Source organism: Microtus pennsylvanicus, chromosome 19 (genome assembly GCF_037038515.1).
Source record: "Microtus pennsylvanicus isolate mMicPen1 chromosome 19, mMicPen1.hap1, whole genome shotgun sequence".
Taxonomy (NCBI): Eukaryota; Metazoa; Chordata; class Mammalia; order Rodentia; family Cricetidae; genus Microtus; species Microtus pennsylvanicus.
The window spans coordinates 3973860-3994604 of NC_134597.1; the positions used below are offsets into that span (position 1 = coordinate 3973860).

Genomic DNA, 20745 nt, shown 5'->3' on the forward strand with positions numbered 1-20745 from the left:
TACCAAATATGAAGAAAGCTTTAATTAAATACTGGCCAGGTGGATGGGCTCTGGCCAGGTCCAAACCAAATACCTGGGAAATGGCCCAGAATCAAGGTTTACAAAGGCTTAAGAAGGAAAACCCATAATTCTTTGCATTTTCAATCAGGTCCAATCAGGGGCAAGTGCCAGGCAGTGGTGGTGCACGCCTTTAATCCCAGCACTCTGGAGGCAGAGGCAGGCAGGTCTCTATGAGTTTGAGGCCAGCCTGGTATACAAGAGCTAGTTCCAGGACAGACTCCAAAGCTACAAAGAAATCCAGTCATCCAGTCTTGGGGGGGGGGGGGGAGGAGGAGGAGGAGGAGGAGGAGGAGGAGGAGGAGGAGGAGGAGGAGGAGGAGGAGGAGGAGGAGGAGGAGGAGGAGGAGAAGAAGAAGAAGAAGAAGAAGAAGAAGAAGAAGAAGAAGAAGAAGAAGAAGAAGAAGAAGAAGAAGAAGAAGAAGAAGAAGAAGCCTTAGCAAATGAATAAACTCCAATAAATACAGCTGTTCCAAGTGAGGCAACTGTTTCATTCATATATTTTGTAACCCAGATCAAACACTGCATGTGGTCATGTCTCTTTGGGAATCTCTTTTCTTCATCCCTTTCCACACATAATACATTTGTAAAGTCAGGCCCACTTTCTATTAGATTCAGATTAAGGAGTTTTGGCAAGAACTTTACAAAGATCTTCATTGGTACTTCCCATTGAACCATTTCAGTATGTACAAATGCAAGTTTCCGCAAGTATTTTCTGCACCACTTAATTGAAATATAATTCCATTGTAAAGGTCCTTTGCTCCTCTTGAAAGGAGTAAGTCATTTTACCAGGTAACATTGAGAAGATGGGAACTCTAACATTCACCAGAGGGTTAATATCTGCAGATAAATCTTATCTGAATCAATTATTATTTGCAAATTACAGAATGATTCTCATCTTGTTTTCTAGTTCTGATATCTTCTTGTTTTGCGGTTTCCTAGGTCAACAAAACTAAAATAAATAAAACTAAAAATAATACAATAACAATAAAATCACTTTGACTTCTCTGAGAAGTAATAATCCATTACGGACTACTAGAACTTTCTAATCCAATGTTACAATCTATTTCTAATTAGTCTTTGTTTAGTACTCTAACACATTATATTAAATTTACCTTTTAATTTTTTTTCTAATTTTCTTTTCTGTGCATTGATGTTTTGTCTGCATTCATATCTGTGTAAGGGTGTTGGATCCTCTGGAACCATAGTTACAGACAGTTGTTAGCTGCCATGGGGGTGCTGAAAATTGAACCTGGGTCCTTTGGAAGAGCAGCCAGTGCTCTTAAACAATGAGCCTCTTCAGCTCCCTAAATTTACCATTTTTAAGTGTACAATTCAGTGGCATTAGTATATTCAAATGTTAGAATCTGTCATCATTATTGTCTTCTCAAACAAACTGTATACCCGGTAATGAATACCTATCTTGTTCGTAATAGCCACTATTTTTCTAAGAATTATGATTCATACTCAAGTATACATATACATACATACACATAAGTGCATAAAATACAAGCATACACGTAAATTTGCATATTTAAAGGATGAAAACTACTTTTGATGCTCCATTAAGAACAACTGTCAATGTTCAAACTTAGTAACAAACGTCAGCAAATAAGCTGGTGAATCTGAATGATAACATCTGAACCCACTCACCAAACACAACCTCAAAACTACCAAGAATTATGTTCCTCCAGGTGAGTCCCAGAAGTGATGGGAGCGTCTAGAACCATCTAGCCTGCTAGTTAAAACGAAAAGCATAACACTAATGTGGCCAAGCTTTTACAGCCATCACTTTCAGAAAACATCCAAAACAAAAGTATAAAAGGGATGCAGTCAGCAAATTAGAAACTGTGGGAAAGTGCAGGAAAAGCAATCAACCTCCAAGAAAAAGGGGGGAGGGGGCAGGGGTAAGCTAAAGACTGACAAAAGCTCAAGGACTACCAACCGCAGGCCAAATACAAACTATGATGAGTAATCAAACAAACCTGCCACAAAAATACAACTCTGGTCAGGTGTGGTGGCATGTGCTCTTGACCGCAGCACTGGGAAGATGGGGGCAGGAGGAGCTCTGTAACTCAGAGGCCAGACTGGTTCAAATAGTGAGTTTCAGGATAGCCAGGGCTATGTAAAGGGACCCTTTCTAAAAATGAAGACGGACGGACGGACGGACCAACGGATGATGGATGGATGGATGATGGATGGGTAGATGTGTGTGGATGGATGGATGGATGGATGGATGATGGATGGGTAGATGTGTGTGGGTGGATGGATGGATGAATGGATGGATGATGGATGGGTAGATGTGGGTGGGTGGATGGATGGATGGATGGATGATGGATGGGTAGATGTGGGTGGGTGGATGGATGGATGGATGGATGGATGATGGACGGGTAGATGTGTGTGGATGGATGGATGGATGGATGGATGGATGGATGGATGGATGATGGATGGGTAGATGTGTGCGGGTGGATGGATGGATGGATGATGGATGGATGGATGGATGGATGGATGGATGGATGGATGATGGATGGATGGATGGATGGATGGATGGGAGAATGAATACATAAATGGATGGATGGGTGGGTGGGTGGATGGGTAGATGTGTGTGTGTGTGTGTGTGGATGGACGGATGGATGGATGGGAGAATGAATACATAAATGGATGGATGGATGGGTGGGTGGGTGGATAGGTAGATGTGTGTGTGTGGATGGACGGATGGACGGATGGATGGATGGGAGAATGAATACATAAATGGATGGATGGGTGGGTGGGTGGATGGGTAGATGTGTGTGTGTGTGTGTGTGGATGGACAGATGGACGGATGGACGGGTGGATGGGTGGACGGATGGACAGATGGACGGATGGGAGAATGAATACATAAATGGATGGATGGATGGGTGGGTGGATGGATGGATGGGTAGATGTGTGTGTGTGTGTGTGTGTGTGTGTGTGTGTGTGTGTGTGTGGATGGACGGATGGATGGATGGGAGAATGAACACATAAATGGATGGATGGGTGGATGGATGGATGGATGGATGGATGGATGGATGGATGGATGGGTGGGTGGATGGATGGATAGGTAGATGTGTGTGTGGATGGACGGATGGACGGGTGGACGGATGGATGACAGAATGAATACGTGGATGGATGGATGGATGGATGGATGGATGGATGGATGGATGGATATGTGAATGGATATGTGGATGGATGGATGGATGGATGGATGGATGGATGGATGGATGGATGGATAAATGGGTCGATGGATGGATGCATGAATGGTTGGGTAGATGGATGGTGGATGGCCAGAACAGGGGTGTTGCTGGTTAACAGAGTACCCACTTGTAATCTATACAAGGCTCTAAATTCCATTCCCATCACCTCAAATATAGCCAATTCTAAGGGAGATTTAGCTTTGCAAAGAGTTTAAATGTTTGTTATAGACAATGGTAGCACACTGTACCAAGGTACATTGAGAGAGTTATGTACATAGGAGTCATGCACATGAGTTCTAGAGCCAGGCTGCCTGTGTTCAAACCACCACTCAGCCTTTTTCAAGCTGTGTGACCCAAGAGGACATTTAATCTTGCTGGAACTCATGAAATTTACCTATTCTGTACCAGAGGAGTTTTCCCATCTCAATAATAGACTTAATAACAGCACAGCCTATGCCTATGGTGGAGATTCAATAAGCACTTGATTATCCAGTGCTTACTGAAGTGCCTAGCTACTCTGAGTGTTAGAATGTTTGTACAACATAGACACCACTATCTGCATAACCTTTCTGAGCCATAACTTTCTGGCCTGACAAATAACATTAGCATAACCTTCCCTGCTTTTTCAAAGAGGAATAGAAAAGTCACATAATGGAGATTGTGTCTTTACCCCCTACGATGATCTTGAAAACAAGCCAAGTGCCACCCCCTAAAAAAACAGTGCTTAGAATGGGGCTGGCAAACAGTTGGTGTCAGCTACACTAGAAAGAAGTGTTAAAAACTGTTAAGTGCTGTGCCTGTGAACACAATGCCGGTACCATCACAGGAAGATGAGACAATCACTGAGGATTACTTTGGGAGCTGTGGGAAGAATGGAAAGGGAGGAGCCAAAGGCAGGGAAACTAGTGTGGAAGCCTAGGTGACTGTATAACTAAGAAGCAATAAGTACCTTGGCTTAATGGAGGGGACAGGACACAACACTCCAGGAAAGGAGGTGGGTTTAACTTACACCGATTTTCCACAGATCCAAATGCCTGCAGATAGCATCTCCTAGCTACCCAGAGCAAACAGGCAGAAACTGAAAAAACACCGAGAAGAGACACTCAGTTCTAGTGGAGCAAAGTTTGAAATACCCCTGAGATACTCAAGTTGAGTTTTACAGCAACCAACTGGAAACACAGGCTGGAGCTCAGAACAACACACATGGTCACCCTTCCAAAGCCAAGTGTGGCAATGGAGGGAGAAGAAGCGGTGCACTGGAGACACCACCCTCCAGCAGAAATCAGGGAATCTGGGAGAAGCCTCCAAAGGAGAACCAGAGAGGGAGAGCGAAAAGAGAGCAAGCCTGAGAATTCACAAATGCTGATGGCAAGAAGCCCACAAAATCAGCCAAGCGCGGGTCACCTGAGGCTAGCAGGAGAACAGGATTAGGGCTCAACAGGCAGAAGAAAAGGGGAGAAAAGGAGGAAAGCACGGTCCGTCTACATTTCCTCTTACACAATCACGTGGACATGCGCTCCAAATCACACCTGGGCCCCAAGGGATACTCAAGCAAAGACCCTGAAGTTTATACAGGATTTTGACACTATGTATTTAATTCTGTAAAAGGTTGGACTACCTTACAATGAACTCAAAGTTGTATCCTTATCAAAGAAAGGCCTTTAATTAAGTGTTAAGGAGTGCAAGCAGAGTTTCAGTACAGCTCCTGTGTGGTTCAGGCACCTGTCCTTCCTGTTTGCAGTTGGGTAGGATGTCCCACAAACTCCAACAGACATGTTTTGACATTCCTATTGAACGTCATGATCTCCGAAGATGCTTTCCCGTGGGCTCAACACGAATGGTCCCCTGCTTTCCACAGGATGACACGGAGGAGCACTCCCAGAGATCAATCTCCAAATTCCAGTAGCAAGAGTGGGCTAGAACCAGGTTCTCCTACTTTCTAGTCACTGAATAGAGATTGTGGGGGAAGGGTTCTGGCAGCCTCTTCCTACTTAGGAAAGGAAAACCGAACTCAGGGCCTAGTCAGGCCTCTGCGGCCCTATTACCGTGATGACCAGCACTCAAAACAGACATTCCAAACCTCATGTCCAATCCTGAAAACTCCTGAGCCATGTGCCCAGAAGTACACACACCTGTTCAAATTAGAATCCCTTATACAACTCCCTTACCAATAGTACTTACTACACACCTCACATATATAAGCTCTCTTATTGAAGCAGTAAGGGCATCAGGAAATATCTGAGCCTCCCATCAACAGTGTTCATTGACAGCATGTGCTACAGGCGGAAATCCAGAAAAAGCAAGCGGCCTAACAGTCATCAAGCACCGCAGTTTATTGGAGTTGAACTGCAAAGAAATCTCAACACTGTCAACTGAGCTATGTTGTCAACACCAAAGTCAAAGGGAACCATCTAGGTTCCTCACTCACACAACTACAGAGTTTTCCAAAGAAAAGGGATACTGTACATGCTAGGAGACGCGTCAGAGCAACAAGCTGAAGTATCCAACCATGCTCCACACACGCCACAGGGAACCACTGATTCGGCAGAGCTCTGTGGCTAAGGCAAGAATTTCAATGAGTTGGCTGGACCCAGCAGAAGACTCTGGGTGGATGAGTCCTAAGGGTAGGTGCTGTAGGATGATGCTCTTGTACACTGTAAAGATTTGTCACTCGTATTAGTTTAATAAATCGCTGACTGAAGCCGGGAGGTGGTGGCGCACGCCTTTAATCCCAGCACTCGGGAGGCAGAGGCAGGCGGATCTCTGGGAGTTCGAGGCCAGCCTGGTCTACAAGAGCTAGTTCCGGGACGGGCAGCAAAGCTACAAAGAAACCCTATCTCGAAAAACCAAAAAGAAAAAAAATAATAATAATAAATCGCTGGCTGGCTAGCAGCCAGGCAGAAAGTATAGGCGGGACAACCAGATTAGGAGAATTCTGAGAAGAGGAAAGGCAGAGAAGCCAGCCAGACACAGAGGAAGCAAGATGAGATGAGAATGCTTCACTGAGAAAAGGTACCAAGATACATGGATAAGAATTACGGGTTAAGTTGTAAGAGCTAGTTAGTAATAAATCTGAGCAATAGGCCAAACAGTTTATAATTAATATCAGCCTCTGTGTGTTTATTTGGGTCTGAACAGCTGTGGGACCAGGGAGGACATAAACTTGCGTCTACAGGCAGGCTTGTTCTGTATCTGACTTAGAGACGGTGTCACTTCAACAGGCCCATCTTCCTCCCAACACAAAGCCAAGCCAGAGCTCCAGGAGGCTAGTCTGTCCAAGGCCCATCCTAACACCAGGCACACATGAAGCAGGAAAACTGAGGACACAGTGACGCTGGGTGCTTAGTCTGCAGCAAACAGCAAGCAGGGAGGGGAGGAACAAACAGGTCAGCAGGCCTAGTCCTCATGAGCAGTAGATAATAAAAGAGAATGGTTGAGTATGGACACGAGGGCAAAGGCCAATGCCTCTCTGACATGGTCTAAAAGAGCTCATGCAGCCTGATTCCCTACACTCCACATTGCCCTCGCCGTCTACCTTCTGGTCCTTCTGTGGAACAATGCCTGTCAAGCTGCAGCCCTAAGTGGGGGAGCAGTAGACTGCCCATATGCCAGAACATGGCAGGACAGGGGCTAGAAGACCAGATCTGTGCTGCGCTGATTCCCCCTCGGGCACCTTCTCTGACTACCATAGAAAACCACTGACACATTACAGTAATCAAAATGAGCTTCTAGGTGGCTTGGGGTGCTAAAATCTAAGTTCTCGGATAATTATAAAACTGTGTGATTTTTATACCTAAGCAACAAGGAAAACACAAGCAAGACTGAATTTTTTGAAAAAGAAAATAAAGTGACCACTACCTTGACCCCTTGGAGTTAGGACACCATTCCTTCCCCCTAACTTGTCCTATGAGTCTGCTCTCCTGCCCTGTCCTCGAAGCCAGCAGCGAATCATCACAAGGCAGGTTACTTGGATAGTGGCTGTCAGCCACACCAGATGTCAACTCAGTCCTGAAATGGGGTGACAGCCCTGCATTGGCACCTCGTAGAGCTTTCTAGATGATTTCAATGCCCGGGAACCACTGCCCAAGAACAGTCTACAAAGCAAAGGAGTTTAAGGAAACTGCAATCAATTGCAAATTTCCCTTCTTTTTTTGTTTTTTGTTTTTCAAGACAGGGTTTTGCTGTAGTTTTTAGACCATGTCCTGCAATCAGCTCTTGTAGACCAGGCTGGTCTCGAACTCAGAGATCCACCTGCCTTTGCCTCCTAAGTGCTGGGATTAAAGGCCTGTGCCACCATCACCCAGCTTTCAATTGCAAATTTTCTTGGGACTTCCTATCTTCCACTGGTAGAAGGCAGGATTGAGAACAGGAAAGATGAAGATCTTACATAGCATAAAGTCCCAAGGCCCATCCGTAACAATTTCAGAATCTCTAAAAAGCCAAACATTCCTTTCCATCACAGGAACCTGTTCTCTTAAAAATCCGTCCAGGCATTAGAAACACAGATCACTTTATGCAAGACGTGGTGACTAAAGCTTGTAACCACAGCATTTGAAAGGGAGACAGACCACTTCAAGGTCACCCTTAGCTGTTAAGATTTCAAGGTCAACCTCAGCTACCAGAGACTAGATTTCAAATACCCCCCCCACCTCTCTCTTTCCTACCTAGTGCAAACATCTGTCTGCTTTACTGTTACAAGACAACAATTCTCAGAGTGAAAGAGGCTGGACCACGGACTGGCTGAAATACTGAAGAACTGCCAAACCTAAGGTCTTTATTTTTTAACTGTAAAATGAAGACCAAAACCGCAAAGCACTCCTTACTGTTGTGGCAATTAAGGTAGAAAGGGAAAACACTTAGGAGGAGCTGTCACACAGGAAGCACTCCGCAAACAACCTTTAATTAAACGGCTGACTTCCAGGGAGGAGCCTATCTTCTAAGTCCTCACCCACACCTTTCCTGTAAACCTGACTTGCTGCAGGCTCTGCTACCAGTCAGTCAGCAGACAGAGCAAGAAGAAACCCTGGAGCCAGCATGGCAGGATTGGAATGCCAGATCTAGCTAGACCTTCCTAATCAGCAGGTCTTAGGTCTCTCACAGCTCATCTTAGGGTTTCTGAGTCTTCGTCTACCACAGGGATGGCAGTACTAATACCTAATTCAGAAGACAGATTCAGTACCGGGATTAAAATTGAAAAGCATTCGGAATGGAATTCGGTATCTAAGTAATCATTCCTTCATATTCGCTATTTTTTTTTTGTTTTGTTTTGTTTTGTTTTCGAGACAGGATTTCTCTGTGTAGTTTGGGGCCTGTCTTGGAACTCGCTCAGTAGACCAGGCTGTCCTCAAACTCAGAGATCCGCCTTCCTCTGCCTCCCGAATGTTGGGATTAAAAGCTCACTGCTATTTTTCAAGCACATGTTATTTCCTGGGTGTAGCACAAACCCAGGTTCTCATTATGTTGACATGCTGCTGACACTGGGATGGACCTTTCCTATTGCCTATTTATTCATCCTGGGACACACTTCTGGAAATCTCCCTTCAGATCCGTAGAAACAACTTCTCTGGAGCGGCTCTCTAACATGGGTTTAGTTTCCTTTTGAAGCCAAAGTCCAGTCCATTGGCAACATTGGAAAGACCAGGGTACACAATTACAGATTAACCAATGATCATAGCAACAACATATTTAAAGATGGGGGAATCAACAGCATAAACCTTAGCCCTCCAGAACACTGTTTTTGTTGTTTGTTTAAATGATGCTTTCATTTTATCACTGAATCCCTTTCTTTTGGTTCTAGGCTGATTTAAGTACAGCAATGTAGCCCATGTCTGAGTTTACACCAGAGCATCTCTGACAGCTTACACCTGAATTCCATCATCCTTGCTGCATAAACTTAGTGCTAAGAGATAACCTCAAAACCCTGGTAGTTCCAGATCATTATTTCATTTAAAAAAACAAGCAACTCGGGCTGGAGAGATGGCTCAGAGGTTAAGAGAACTGACTGCCGTTCCGGAGGTCCTGAGTTCAATTCCCAGCAACCACATGATGGCTCACACCCATCTATAATGAGATCTGGTGCCTAGAACACTGTATACATAATCAATAAAAAAATTAAAAAAAAACAAGCAACTCTATGACTGTTGAGTAGTGAGTGGATAGGAAAAGACAAAATAAAAAGATACAAGGGAAATGAATGACAATGTATGAATAACTACCAAGAACCAGCAAACTAAAAAGATATTAGGAAATAGACAGTTGTGGCTACGTCTTTCCCGTCAATTTACTTAGTTACAGTGGTTCACTATAGCAAACAGTAGCAGGCATGGAAATCTCACAGGTGTGTTCTCAAGCTCACAGGCCAGCTTCGTGATACTCCATTGGGCTGGCCTTTTCTCCTTCAAGGGTTCCCCAGTCCTTTCCAGGCATAACAGGTTTACCCCCAGATGAAAGTTTTCCAATATAGGGCTCTGTGCTCAGCTGCCAAGAGGGTTATTACACTCCAAGGAGAAAGCAATTAGCTCCACCTTTACCTCCAAACTGCCCAAAACTAACTAAAAGCTGGAAGAAACAGCCAGTAAGCGTGACGCCCAAGTCCAACTCAATGGGAAGCAGTCACTCTTGGACTAAGTTGGACCCACGACAACTTCACCCAGGAACTCTCAAGAGGTCATTGACCTTGATTTACAATGGAAGACAATACTTATGGAATTGTACGTGGCTTCTGGAATCCAGAGATGTGTATTTATGTCCTCAGTGGTTTTTGAATGCAGTTCAGATACATCATAAGCAAGGATGAGGGGCCTGCTGTGGTCGTGTGTGTCTTTAATACCTACACTTGAGAAGAAGAGGCAAGATCTCCATGAATTCAAGGTTGCTCTGAGATACAAAACAAACTCCAGACCTGTGAGAGCTACATAAGACTAGGTTAAGAAAGAGAAAAACTGCCCAGATAATAGTTCAAAGTGAACTCTCTCCAAGACTATGTCTTTGCTTTAGATGCTACAAGATGCAGGTAAACTACCTGCAGTAGGAACATACTTGCGTTCCCAAAATCCTAAATTTTTCTCTCTCTCCCTCCCTCCGTCTCTCTCTCTCTCTCTCTCTCTCTCTCTCTCTCTCTCTCTCTCTCTCTTTCTCGTTTCTCCAAAGATAACAAAAGATAACAGCCCTGACTGTGCTAGAACTCATTTTGTTGACAAGGGGGGGCCTCTACCCCCTAAAAGCTGGGACTAAAGATGTGGGCCGCCATGCCCAGCGCCATCTTCTTACTTATTCTGGCTTTCTCATCCACTCACATGGCTTTGCTATGTCCTATTGGACATATGTCTATATCAGCCATCAGAACTGTGCAAAGGTGACTTTCAGGGAATAAATAATAAAGAGCACAGGTTTCCAAACAATAAAGGTGAAAGAACTGTTTAATTTCCCCTGTCTTTCATGACTTCATAAAAGCCAACTGTCCTATCTTTTTTTTTTTTTTAAAGATCAGACTGACCGTAAACTCAGATCCACCTCTGCCTGTGCCTCTGAGGACTCGAACTAAAGGCGTGCACCACCATGCCTGCCTCCAAATGTCATTTTCTTGTTAACGGCTTAGTAAGAAAGACTTAAAAAGTTAAGCCTGGTGGGGGGGGGGGATAGAAAGGGAGGAGAAATATATATAGCTTAATAAAAACAATTTTTAAAAAAGTTGAGCTGCCTTATTACTTAAAGTCACTTCATATTTGCCAAGTCTTGCATTCCATTTCTATGCATGTGCTTCAATTTGGTGCCCACCATTACTGTCTCCAAATAAAGCAACACTAATAATTCCTCAGCAGATATAGAAACGACAAGTGGGTATTTATTCCAGAGAAGCCATTCACCCCAATCGTTGCATTCTAACATCATGAAGAGTTAATGCAAAGGGCTATTGTCTTGAAAGACCTAATACAGCTTCCAAAATAATTCAGGCACCCTCGTGCTCATTCAGACACACACCCAAACACACCCAGTCCACAATTGTGTGGGTTACACCCCCAGTAGTTACGGAGAAAGGCCACTTAAGGCACCCAGTCTACAAATAAGAAGCCTGCGAACTTGGGGAGCATGGAGAGACTCTAGTCACAGTACAGCATTTTAAATATATTTGTCTGCTTACAATTTCCATTGCAAATGTGATTAGTTTGCTTGAATAAATAAGAATATGATGTGTTGGCCGTGTTTTCCTCTTGAGGGTTATCACAGAGTTTTGATTAAGGACAAATGTTTGAAATGTTGGGTATATTTAAGTTCACTGCACTTAAAATGATCTAAGAAGTTGTATAGGCTTGATTAAAGGGTTGCCTTCGTGAACTTAAAATTAAAAGCAATAAATTCCAATGATTCGAGTGATTGGGATTGAATATGGTATTCTGCCAGAAAAGTTGAAATGCATCCAGAGAGGCTGAAATGGTGTGCAGGTTTGAAGAACCGGTGAAAGAGGAAAGGTCAATTTGTCGGAGCTGCCTTCTCCCTGGGTTCGTGAACGATTCACATTACATAGAATCCCTTTTAAGTGGAACTTCACAGGAGTGACAAGCTCCCAGGACAATCTGTTTTGTCATTTCCAAAAAGAAGCCTCTCCGAGGCTCGGAGGCTGGCTTGTAAGTGTTGTCAGATGGAGAGAGGGAGGGGAAGGATGGGGGATGGGGAAGGGTCCCAGGGCTAGCTAGCTACAGGCCAAGTACTTTCCAAAACGGAAGTCAAGGTGACTTCCCTACCGGCGCGAGGGCGGAACTCTTGAAACGTAATAGGATCAGGCTTCAGCCCCAGCTGGGGCCCCTGGAAGGAGAAACCCAGGTCAACAACAGACGGGTCAGAAGCAGGAGAACCCCGCGGTGGCAGAGGGGTCTGTGTTACCCTGGGCTCGCTCCTGTCCCAGGCCACCTGGCCCCATCCGCGCGCGCACTCCTCCTTGCTGGCCCGGGCTCCGTCCCGCGGGACCTTGCTGGTGACCGAGCCAAGTGGGAGTGTCCGGCTGGCAAAAGTTTCGGCTGCACGACCAGGCCGCGGTACGCACGCGGTCACAAGTGCGGTCCCCTGTGCCCTCCCTCAGCTGCAAGGTGGAACCCGCATCCAGTCCCCCCCGCTGCACCCTGCTAGGCGCCAGGTCGCCCCTGCCTGCCGCGCTTACCTTGGCGGCCGCCATGCTTTGGCCCTGGTGCAGGCGGCTTTGGGACCCGCTCTCCGGCTGGCTTGCACTGGGGACCCCGGCGACTCACTTCCCGTCCCGGCTGAGGTGGGGGCGGCGATTCGGCCCGGCGGCGTAGGCTCCCGGCCTGCCTCCCCACGCCCCCCCGGCGCGGGTCATGCGGGTGCCGCCAGCCCATTGGCTGAGCCGGGCCAGGGCTTCCCGGTCCCGCGTGATCTGAAGGCCTCTGCCCTGAAGCCAGGGAGGGCCCTAATCTGGGAACTGCTGTGGGACCAGGACACGTGACTCTAGCCTTGCTATCCAGCTTTAGCAGCCACCTTGGTGGGTACCCAAGGGCCATGGAGAAACGCAAGTCACCCGAAGACAGGTAACCTGATGAGGGACCCTTCTGCTTGGGCTGGAGCCAAGGGCTAGTCCTGGGCTCTTGAGAAAGCCAAGTGAAGGTGGATGGCACACAACACCTAGGAGCAGACACACATACTCTCACATACACCTAGCTGGGGCAGGTTCTTGCCAGGATCACATTGGTTTTTGCTCCCAGAAGGACCCCACTGCAATGCCATCATGAATCCCCAAAGAACTGACTAATAGAAGAGAAAATTAACAGCTGGCCAACTTACTTTGACGATCTAACTTGATAAACTGGAATATAGTATAGAACATATATTTGTAGAGCTATTTTGCATCAACTGTATATTAGGACAAAAGACGTCCTGGGCTAGTGAAATGCCCAGCATGTGTTAGCTTTCACGCTAACTAAGATAATAGCTTGCTCCCAGGACACCCTAAGAACAATGAAGACTGGACAGTTTCTCAGAGACGATTCCTGAGGTCAGTATGTCAGTCCAGTGGGTTGATAGCAAGAGATGTCCCAACCACACAGAATGAGGGGAGACAGGAGGCCCAAGTGTTTGGTCAGAGAAGGCAACGTGGATTTAGAGACTGCTGGAGGAAGAATCTGGCTGACAAGAAGGAGCTGTGTTGTAGGGAATCTTAGGTAGCCTACTGAAGAAGGTATACCACCATCTGAGGGCTTTTAAGGCCAGAAGCAGCATATCCAAGTTCCACACTGTTGCCTGAATGTATCCCAGATTCACAAATTAGAAACTAAGTCGCCAGTGTATCATGCTCCAGTCCTAAGGGTTCTGCCCTAATGTATGTACCAATGCCTTCATATAAAGGCCTTACAACCCTTGCGTTCCAGGCACGAGGGGGGGGGGGCAGCAGGTGGACCAAGAGTGCCAGGCCAGCCTAAACTGTATAGGAGACTGTGTCAAAAAAGAAAGAGAAAATAAACAGGGGGCTGGGGAGGTGGTTTAGTGGTTAAGATCACTGGCTGCTCTTCCAGAGGACCTGGGTTCGAGTCCTAGCCCCCACATGGTGGTCCACAACCTTCTGCAGCTCCACTTCCAGGGGATCTGAAACCATCTTCTGACCTCCACGGGCACCAAGCGTTCATGTGTACACACTCATAGATGCAGGCTAAGCACTCCTATGTAAAAATAAATTGAAGAAACCCAAGAAATTTAAAAAAGGAAACAGGCTCGTAGAAGTAAGTTTACTGGTTGTCTTCTGCCTTGTGAGGCCATAGCTTTCCTGTCCCTGGAAGATAGAGTACTCGGGGAGCCGTCTTGGAATCAGAGAGACAAGGTCCTAACTTCTCAGCCACCTCAACTAAGAGGAAGAAGTTTTGGGAGTTTTCTGTTTGTTTGTTTGGTTGGTTGGTTGGTTTTAGAGACAGGGATTCTCTGAGTAACAGTTCTGGTTGCCCAGAGCAGGCTAACCTTGAACTGCCTCCCCAGTGCTGGGATTAAGGCAGGTGGGAAGGAATACATTTTATCCTTAGTCTCAGGTACTGTGTGGTAGCAACATGAAGCAGGCTGACGACCTGTTTGATATATGGAGGGTGGGTCAGTACTCAACTACCAGAATATTCCAGCAGTACAGGTTAGAATGGGGTAGGACGAGCAAAACATATTGCACAAGAACAGTGAGGCTCAATGAGTGACAGCGTGAGGGATTATAGATCCGGGACTGCGCAGTGTGGATGCCTGGAAAGATACCCAAGATGAGTAATACCGAAGGAGGAATTTGGAGAGGCCTGTCTACTCGAGTGCGCACTTGCAGCATGCAGACCGTGGTCCAGAAGAAGCCCATGAAAGAAGCATTATTTGCCTTTCCAGGGGGCTCAGGGAGTGTCTGCGCCTCCAGAGCCAGCGTGCATCTCATTTCTCTCTAACCCTGCTTCTCGAGTGTGGCCTCTTAGCTGTCTGGAACCCCTCTGCCTCCCATTTCAGAAAGCACAGTGGCAGACATCTATAAGCCTAACCCAGCACTTGGATAGTAGAAGCAGAAGAATGTGAGGTTCAAGGCTGCCTGGGATACGTGAGATCTTGCCTCAAACAAACAAACGTGAGAAAACCTTGTCAATTGCATTTAACCTTTAGGGACCACTCTGAGAATCTACGTTCTCTCTCCACCTCCAGTCCTCCATCACATTTGGGAAGTTTCTGTCATATAAAAGAAAATCAATAGGTCCCTGGATATGGACATTTTCCAACCCACTAAACACATCATATTGTAAAAATAGACTATAAACATGTGTTTCTGTCATTTCAGCTGACATGTAAGATCATTCTCATTTAGAAGTTGCTGACAAGGTTGAACTATGAACACAGGATTCCGAACCCCAGTGTCTCAGATTGGGCTGTTATTTGGAAACTGAAGATATATAATACGTTAAGATGAGGTCCCACTCGTATATGAAGGACCTTTAATGTGCTATGGCTAGTGGTATTGTAAAGAGACACGGGTCAGGCATGGTGGGTCATGCTATAGATCTCAGCACACTGCAGGCAGAATCTAGCCTAATCCAGTTCTGGTCAGCCAGGAACAGACAACAAAGAAGACACTGAAACACCACGTGACCATTTCATACAACAAAAGTAGAGATTGGAGTGGTGGAACTGCGAACCGAGGAGGAGTGGAATCAAACCCCCACATTTCAAGGCTCCTCTGCCTCACAAGGACTAGGAAGCACAGCCTTACTTGTTCCTTGGTTTGGGACTTCCACCCACCAGAAATGTGAAGGAACAAATTTCTGTTGTTCCAAGCCGCATATTTTATGGTATTTTGTTCTGACAGCCCTCAGGAACTAACATAGGTCTCCTAACCACCTGTACTTTATAGCACATTTTGCCAACCTTGCTGGCTGGGAAAGCAGCCAACCCAAACCTCGGGGAAAGCTGACTGACTCAGAGGCCACAGTGTGAGCAGGAACACACGTTCACGAGAAGCAGCGATGTGGCCAGGTCGGAGCTTTCACCGTTCCCAGAGCGCCTAGGCCTTGTAATGCCCTTTGACCCTGCCCTTCAACCATCCGATTTGTTCTTCTCGGTTAATCACAAACAAGCAAACAAAAGCCACCCCTGCCACTGCCATCCTGGATCGCTAGGGAAGATACTCAGCCAGAAGGCTGGCCAAACACGTCAGCCACGGGAGGTTTGAGCCACGTGACTGCAGAGAGCAAGCCACGTGACTGCAGGGGGCAAGGTGCGTTGTCCGTGTGACGGAATAGAACAAAGCCTGTAGTAAGAGAAGCTCCCCGCGGTTGATGGCTGGCACTGGGGCCGTTTCAGGACACAGAGGAGGGTTGTGCGTGCCTTCCATAAGAGTGGGCTAGAGATGGGTCAAAAATAACCTAGACACGAATGAGAAAACTGGGTCAACACTGTTAGAGTTAGGAAGGAAGCGAGGAAGTGAGTCAGGAGGAAGCACGAGACACCATGGGAAGGTGTGACTGGAAACAGGAATCCAGAATGCGTGCTGGTATACTCTGTGAACCAGCTCTCTCGATTTCTTTGGTTTTTAGACAGGGTTTCTCTATGTAGCCCTGACTGCCTTTGTAGACCAGGCTGGTCTCAACTCAGAGATCCACTTGCCTCCCGCTTCCTAGTGCTGGGACCAAGGATGGGAGTCACCACAGGCTTGAACAAGACTTTTGAAAGAAGTCTCTGCAAACAGAGAAAGGCTTTTGCCTTCTGGAAATCTTTTGAGAGAATTCATTTCCTCGATAAAGTATCTAGAATTCACCGACATTCCCTGGGTCACGTGTTCCCTGTGCCTCAGACCAGTCTTTCTACTTCTTTTGTTTGTTTGCTTGCTTGTTTGTTTTTCAAAACAGGGTTTCTCTAAGTAACCCTGCACGTCCTGTAACTTCCTTTGTAGTCTAGGCTGTTTTCGAACTCACAGGAACCTGCCTGCCTCTGCTTCCCAAGTGCTGGGATTAAAGGTGTGCGCCACTACCGTAAAGGTGTATGCCACCACCCTTTGGCAGCTTTGTAATTCTGCCAGCAGCCTAGGGTCCAGTTCTATAGCACACCACCCTGATCTCATCTTTGGCCTCTCTTCATTTGATGCTTACAGCTACACCGTGATCCCCAGATAATGTAGGAGAGCCTCCCAATGATAAGTTCAGTGACTGTTACAGTAGTTTACAAAAGCCGCCAGAAGAAAACACCAGAGCTGGGCGTTGTGGTGCACTCCTTTAACACAGCAGAATGCCTGTGAGTTCAAGGTCAGCCTAGTCTACCTCTCCACGGTGAGTTCCAGGCCAGTCAGGGCTCTACGGTGAGACTCTGTCAAGGGAGGGGGCATGAGAGAAGGAAGGAAGGAGGTGGGGGAACGGAGGGAGGAGAGGGAAGAAAGGAAGGAAAACACTAGAGACTTGCTGGCTTTAAGCATCAGCATTTATTTTCATGGAATTCTGAAATCAAGTTGTTGACAGAGTCGGTTCCTTCTGGGACCTCACTTTTTGATCACCAGAGCCATCTTCTTCCTATGTCTTCTCTCTGTGTCTTCGTTCTGTTCTTTTTAATATAAGGTCACTAGTCCTGTTGGATGAACATTAAATGAGTCTGGATTCATTTTAATTAATGACCCTTTTGAAAGATCAAAGTTCAGTCTTCCTCTAAATATGTTTAGAACATCACGAGAGGACGGGATGCTCAGGCTGTAGCCTCCGGCAAACGTCATTCCATCTGTTACCTTAACTCCCCTGCCTCAGGTTGTCAGTGGAGTCACAGGTCCCAGACCTGTGATTTTGTCTAACATGCCTTATCGTGAAATGTTTTCACCATGTCACAGACTCTATTGCAGCACTAGTTCTTAGAGTACTTACACAGTAGCTCGAGCCATAGTCCCATAGACTCTCAGTAAATTCAAGATGATTGTGTGGTATGATTGCATCAGAAGCCCTTGAAGGTTGAGCCCAGTTTGAAGGATCCAGTGCCCTTGGTTTTGCACCAAACCAAGCCAAAGTCTACATTTATGAACTTAGCTGAGACCCTCTGGGTCTTGTAGTGCCACTCATTTCAAGGACAAATTCAGCTCAGGTCATTCCGGTCCTCCAGAGCACTCAGAGACACATATTAGAGTGGTGGGAGCTAGCCAGTCCCTCATCTGACTAGCAGGCAGGGGCAGTAGCGGGTGATGCTCAAAGCCAGGATTTCCCTGTGACCACCCTGCTTTGGAATGTGTCTTCTCCTCCTTCTCCTTCTACTTAAGATTTATTTATTTATTATGTATATAGTATTCTACCTGCAGGTCAGAAGAGGGCACCGGATCTCATTACAGATGGTTGTGAGCCATCATGTGGTTGCTGGGAATTGAACTCAGAACCTCTGGAAGAGCAGCCATTGCTCTTAAGCACTGGGCCATCTCTCCAGCTCTGAAGTGTATCTGCTAAGAGCAGCAGGTGCTCCTGAAGAATTCTGAAACACTTACCAAGAGTGTCACGGTGTTTTAATTAGATGCTTGGGAAAACAGCCTTACCCAAGCCCGTTTTTGATTGCAGAAGAAAAAAGAGTTTATTCATGAGGTGGCTAATCCTGCGGAGACCAGGAAGCTAGCCTCAAATCTTCCTCCAAGAGGAAGGTTTAGGGAGATTAATGGGATAAAGTAGGAGGGTGGTCTGAGACGTGGGATACACGAGGAGAGGTAAGGAAAAGTTGCTGTCTTCTGATTCGAAGAACTGGCACCTAAAAACAGTATTCATTTTGCAAGGTTCCCACTAGTATGAAATGGGTGTATATAAATTACTTAGCACTCGAGGAATGTCTCAATAGCAACGCCGATGGGGATTAGAATGAGAAGGGCAGAGCAATGCCCTTCTCATTCCCATGTTTGGCTACCCAGATGAAGACCATTTATGCCTAAGCCTTGCTATCACCGGGCCTGCAAAGGTGGAGGCAGAGAAATCTGGAGGTGGGGAGAAGGAAGGAAAGCAGAGCAATGTGTAGGGCTGTGTGTGTGTGTGTGTGTGTGTGTGTGTGTGTGTGTGCGTGTGCGCGCGCGGCCAAGCATGTGTGCTCACAGAACATCTGACTCCAGCCACATACATGCTGTCATTGGTTCTACCATAGAGCTACACACCTCCATCCCCACAACTTACTTTAAATGTTGGAAACTTATAATCAGGAAAGGCAGAGACTGTTAAAACATTTACGCATTTACGAGCGACCTGCTAGTGTTCGCTCTAGATTTCCGGGTTGAAGATCCTGAACTAGACTCGCCGGTCTGAACTTGTCAGGTGGATGCAGTCCTGACGCCAGCAGCCTTGGCAGCTATTCACGTCTTCTCTGCTTCTACTGCCTGAGTCTACCGAGGACCCTTTGCTGGGAGCAGGCAGAGCTCATTCTCTCTCCTTTGTAATACAACTAAGAGGATCTTGAAGCAGCAGAAGGTGTGGGCTAGAATGAAACGAAGCATCGAGAGAAACAAGGAAATGCACATCCTAGCTGATCCCGAGTTCTAAGTCATTGCTGTGAGCCTAGTCCTCATGGACGCTCCTACCTTGTAGCAGTCCCTGTCCGCTACCCCAGGATGCCTGTGTGATGTGGGAAGTCCTTCTGTATATGTGTTGCTTTTATTGGCTAATGAATAAAAGTGTTTCTGTCAATGGCTTAGCACAGCAAAACCAGGCGGGATATCGGAGCAGAGCTATAGGGAGAAAGAAGGCGGAGTCAGAGAGACAGCGTGTAGCTGCTGAAAGAGACAGACACCAGAACCTTACCAGTAGGCCACAGCCTCACGGTGATCCATAGATTAATAAAAATGGGTTAATTTAAGATGTAAGTACTAGCTAGATATATGCCTAAGCTATTGTTCAAACAGTGTTGTAATTAATTCAGTTGCCGTGTGGTTATTTGGTCTGGCAGCCGGGAATCTCCACTTACACCTGCGTTTCCCTGTGCTCCAAGCTAAGGCAGCTCCAGGGCTTGCACACCTGCTGACCTCAGCCTGGGATTCTGTCAGCCCATCCCCAGGGTTCTCCTGTCTTTCCTGTCCTTGGCAATAGACTGCTAACTCATATCTGACTCTGAAGCCCTGCTTAGCCCTTTAAGACTTGCTCTGGTGAAGAATTATTTTTGACTGTGTGTTTTTTTAGTTTCTCTCTCAGAAGAGGATTTGTTTGTTTGCTTGCTTGTTTTTCTGTCTGTCTGTTTGGAGACAGGGTGTCTCTGTGTAGCCCCGGCTGTCTTGGAACTCACTCTGTTGACCAGACTGGCCTAGAACTCAGAGATCTGCCTGCCTCCGCCTTTAATGCGTGCACCACCACTCCCTGGCCAGAAGATGATGTTGAAGAGCAAAATGTGTTTGCTGGGGAAGGTGAGGGGCCTATCCCTGAGACATTCTCTTGGTAAATGACCTGACTCATGAGCCTTTTCCCATCATCAGCAGTGACTTGAGACTAGATGCAGTAGACTGTCCTGGACTGTGACTCACTCCAGTCCTCATCCTTCATAACGCAGTTTCTCTACCAATGGCCTCAGTTAGGTTGCTTTTCAATAGACACAATCAAATATGAGGATTCTAATTTTTCTTCTTGTATTGGCTTAGATAGACAGCTTCAGACAGGGACTGGAAGAGAAAACATTGATTCATTTGAGTGGCGGCCTCTGGACATAAGCTATGAACTGTCTACTCATAAAAAACCACATTGGTTACTTTCCTATCGCTATGATAAAACACCATGACAAAAAGAGTTTATTTTAGCTCTCAGTTCCAGAAAGATAAGAAAGAGTCTATTACGGTGGGAGGTAGCAGGAAGCTGGGAGGTCACATCTTGTACTACAGATTTAAGCAGCTGCAAGTGGTGCGGAGCTGGTAATCTTGAACTCCACAATCAGTGATGTACTTCCTGTTATCATTCTGCTGGCCATTTCCTGTCACCTGGGTACCCTGTCCCTTTAAGAGACAAGCTCAGCCCTACCCAATCTCCCCTCTTCTCCCTCCCATGGAGGA

General features: G+C 46.3%; 1 protein-coding gene across 1 annotated transcript in view; it reads right to left on the reverse strand.

Annotated features, from left to right (window-relative positions):
- Window positions 1-12576, reverse strand: part of Slc25a13 (solute carrier family 25 member 13) — a 166978-nt gene extending 154402 nt beyond the window's left edge. Inside the window, exon 1 of the mRNA XM_075953627.1 lies at window positions 12424-12576. Within this exon, the coding sequence (XP_075809742.1) occupies window positions 12424-12438 (15 nt within the window). The 5' untranslated portion in view covers window positions 12439-12576. The remainder of the gene's footprint in view (window positions 1-12423) is intronic.
- Between the last annotated feature and the right edge of the window lie 8169 nt (window positions 12577-20745).